We start from the raw sequence: 2,688 nt of genomic DNA on the forward strand, positions 1-2,688 counted from the left end.
CCCAGACACACCTTCCTGGAGACCCTAAGAGCACAGCGACAGGTACACCTTCGTCTGAGCAACCTATCGCACCGAAGGCGGACCCACTTAGTGCCCTGGAGCTCCTCTCTCGCCCGTTTGGGGGCGCCCAAAGTTCTGGCGGCAGCTGGGATTCCCAGGGGCAACCCTCCCGCTGCGCCGCTTGGGGCCGGCAGCCTCTCTGAGGAATCGGCAGGCGCCACCCCGGCACCGCTCGCGCGTTTTCTCCGGGCCAGGCCGCGCCGAAGGGCACCCCACTTCTTACCGCGCTCGCCCGCGGGGGCTGGGGCCGGAGAGGGGGGCCTGGCCGGGGTCGGAGAAGGGGCAGGGGCAGAGCCCGTCCCCTCCTTGCCGCTCCACATGCTCCTCTCACTCCGCAGGCCGCGGCCGCCGCGCTGCCAAGGCGACCGCGCGCGTGCCGCTGGGGGCGGGGCACCGAGCGCCAGCGCGGCCCAGAGCGCCGAGCCCAGCCGCGGCGCTGTCCTGGGTCATTCCCGCCCGGGCCCTGAGGCCTCACTGGGCAGGCAGTGACCGCTGATTCTGTGCAGGCTCCTCTGCGCCGCCCCCGCTCTGGGTTAAAGGCACACTGAGGGAGGGCGCCCTGGCTCCTCTGCAGGGAGGAGTTCCTGAGGTTTGGGGGGCTCAGCTGCGGGGCTAGGGCCCGGGGCTACAAAGCCGATTATGACATATTACATCCCGCAAAGTGTGCACAGGCCCGCGGCGGGCAAGCGCAGAAGTAGAAAGTAGCAGCACTAGCACGTTATAGGGCCGTAGGGCTTTGGGAGCATAAAGGCTTTTGTGGAGGGGCGGGGCCCTCAGGGAGGGCTTCTTGGAGGAGGTGACAGCTGGACTGGTCCGGGTGAGGCTGCCGGAGGGCGGAACTGTTTGGTGCGTGCTGGAGACGCGCAGGTACTTGGTGTACCCAGGTCGGTACTGAGTGGGGAGGCGGGCAGGGCCAGGTCCACGTGGAGCCCTGTGCATCTTCTGAGGAGCACGGCTGTGATAGGGCAGGGTGCTGGGAGCCCTCAGATCGGCGGCGGCCAGCCCAGGAAGGATGGATTTGACACGACCTAGCGGGGAAACTGGGTCTGAAGCAGCTGCGGCAGCCCAGGAGAAACAACAAGGCCTCGGCTAAGGCTGGAATCAGGAGAATAACAAGGGAGGGCGGGAGACAGAACCGAGCAATATTACAGGGTACCATGGTTAGGATTTGGTACTTGGACGTGGGAGGCAGAAGAGGACGGGAGAAGAGGAGGAAGAAAGGAAAGATCTTCTGTTTGGGGGTTGCATAGACTGAAGAGAAGGAGATGGAGGGGGCGAGGAGAGGAGTTGAGCCTGCGGGTGAGAAGGTGGAGGAAAACCCTCAAGGTGAAACCAGACCGCTTATGAACAGAGTTACAAAGTGAAAAATAAAATATCTGAGTCCTCCCTGCCTCGCACTATCCCGCTAGGCAATTCCGTGTCACTCTCCGCTGCCATGAAATCGTGCTGGCCAAGACAGAGATCTCTTAAAACCCTGCGTAGCCTACAAATATAAAGCATCACTTGTTCTACAGGTTAAACATGATGATGACAGAAAACAAACAATGTGTTCGTTTATCCCATGTGCTCCCAACAAAGTTGGGAGGCAATTCGGAATACTAAGGCAGGAGGGGGTCCAGGCTTCATTTCGCATCTGCCTTTCCCTATCCCGCCCTTAAAAGTATTTTGAATTAAGAAGAGAAAGTAAAGAGAGGTGGAGGATCCTGCTTCAGGGGAAGGGAGGGATACTCTTCCAAGGGAATAAGAAGTGCAAAATCAGACTTTGGTCTAGAGAGTGACAAACAGGGTCAGAATAAACAGAAAAGAGCTGCTTTAACTCGTAAAACGGCACCTACAATACTGTTTGTCTTGTCTGACTTAGCAAGGCAAAACCAAAACAAAAAAAAAAAAACAGTATTTACACAGAACTACAGCCTGCATGTCAAAGGCATATCAAATAGGGTGGTCAAAAAGACACTGACCACATGTACAACTCATTTCCATCAGTATATTGCCCCCAGTGATGTTAGTGTGGTGGAGGGAGGTAGTTGAAATAGTCCCCTCCCCTTAAGAATTGCTGATTGCGGGGAGGAAGATGTTGCTGAACCAGCTGGGAGGAAACTTAAGTGGGTTCACTGAGTGCTTATACGGGAAGATCCCGGAGTGGAGGGATCTAACTTGAATCTGAGCTTTCTGTAAGACAGAGTGAAAGAGAATCGGAATACGTGAGAGTATGTAGTCTCCAGGTTCCAATAAAAGGTATTATTTGCATGTCTCTGGCATCTCATATGAAGAAGGTTTAGTATGAGTATCTTTATGTAAGTAACTTAATAGACAGTGTCTTTGACTATAAAGACGTTGTCTATTTATAAGATTTATAGAAGATCCTGAAACATTTTTCAAATGATTGTTTCTTTTGTTGTAACTCTATTTAAAGAGCCAAAAGCATGGTGTTTAATTACAATTTAAGGAACGCATTTCTCCAGGAAACACATATAATATGGTCTAGGTATGTTTTCTGATAATTTGAAGATAGAACTCAGAGGATCTGACAGAATTAATATTTAACACATCCACTGACCATTTTTCCCAACTATCAGATGGCTAACGGAGCTGCTAGCAAGTGCTGGACCAGGGGAAAATTCCTGG

The 2,688-nt window shown here is 53.6% G+C and overlaps 1 protein-coding gene across 1 annotated transcript in view; it reads right to left on the reverse strand.

Moving 5' to 3' along the window:
• Window positions 1–2,688, reverse strand: part of LRRC34 (leucine rich repeat containing 34) — a 46,172-nt gene that overhangs the window by 42,239 nt on the left and 1,245 nt on the right. The window contains exons 2-3 of the mRNA XM_012640163.1: window positions 1,459–1,543; window positions 392–685 (exon numbers count right to left, since the gene is read on the reverse strand). Of these exons, the coding sequence (XP_012495617.1) occupies window positions 392–685; window positions 1,459–1,543 (379 nt within the window). The remainder of the gene's footprint in view (window positions 1–391; window positions 686–1,458; window positions 1,544–2,688) is intronic.

The sequence above is a fragment of the Propithecus coquereli genome, unplaced genomic scaffold (assembly GCF_000956105.1).
Source record: "Propithecus coquereli isolate 6110/MARCELLA unplaced genomic scaffold, Pcoq_1.0 Scaffold15, whole genome shotgun sequence".
Classification (NCBI taxonomy): Eukaryota; Metazoa; Chordata; class Mammalia; order Primates; family Indriidae; genus Propithecus; species Propithecus coquereli.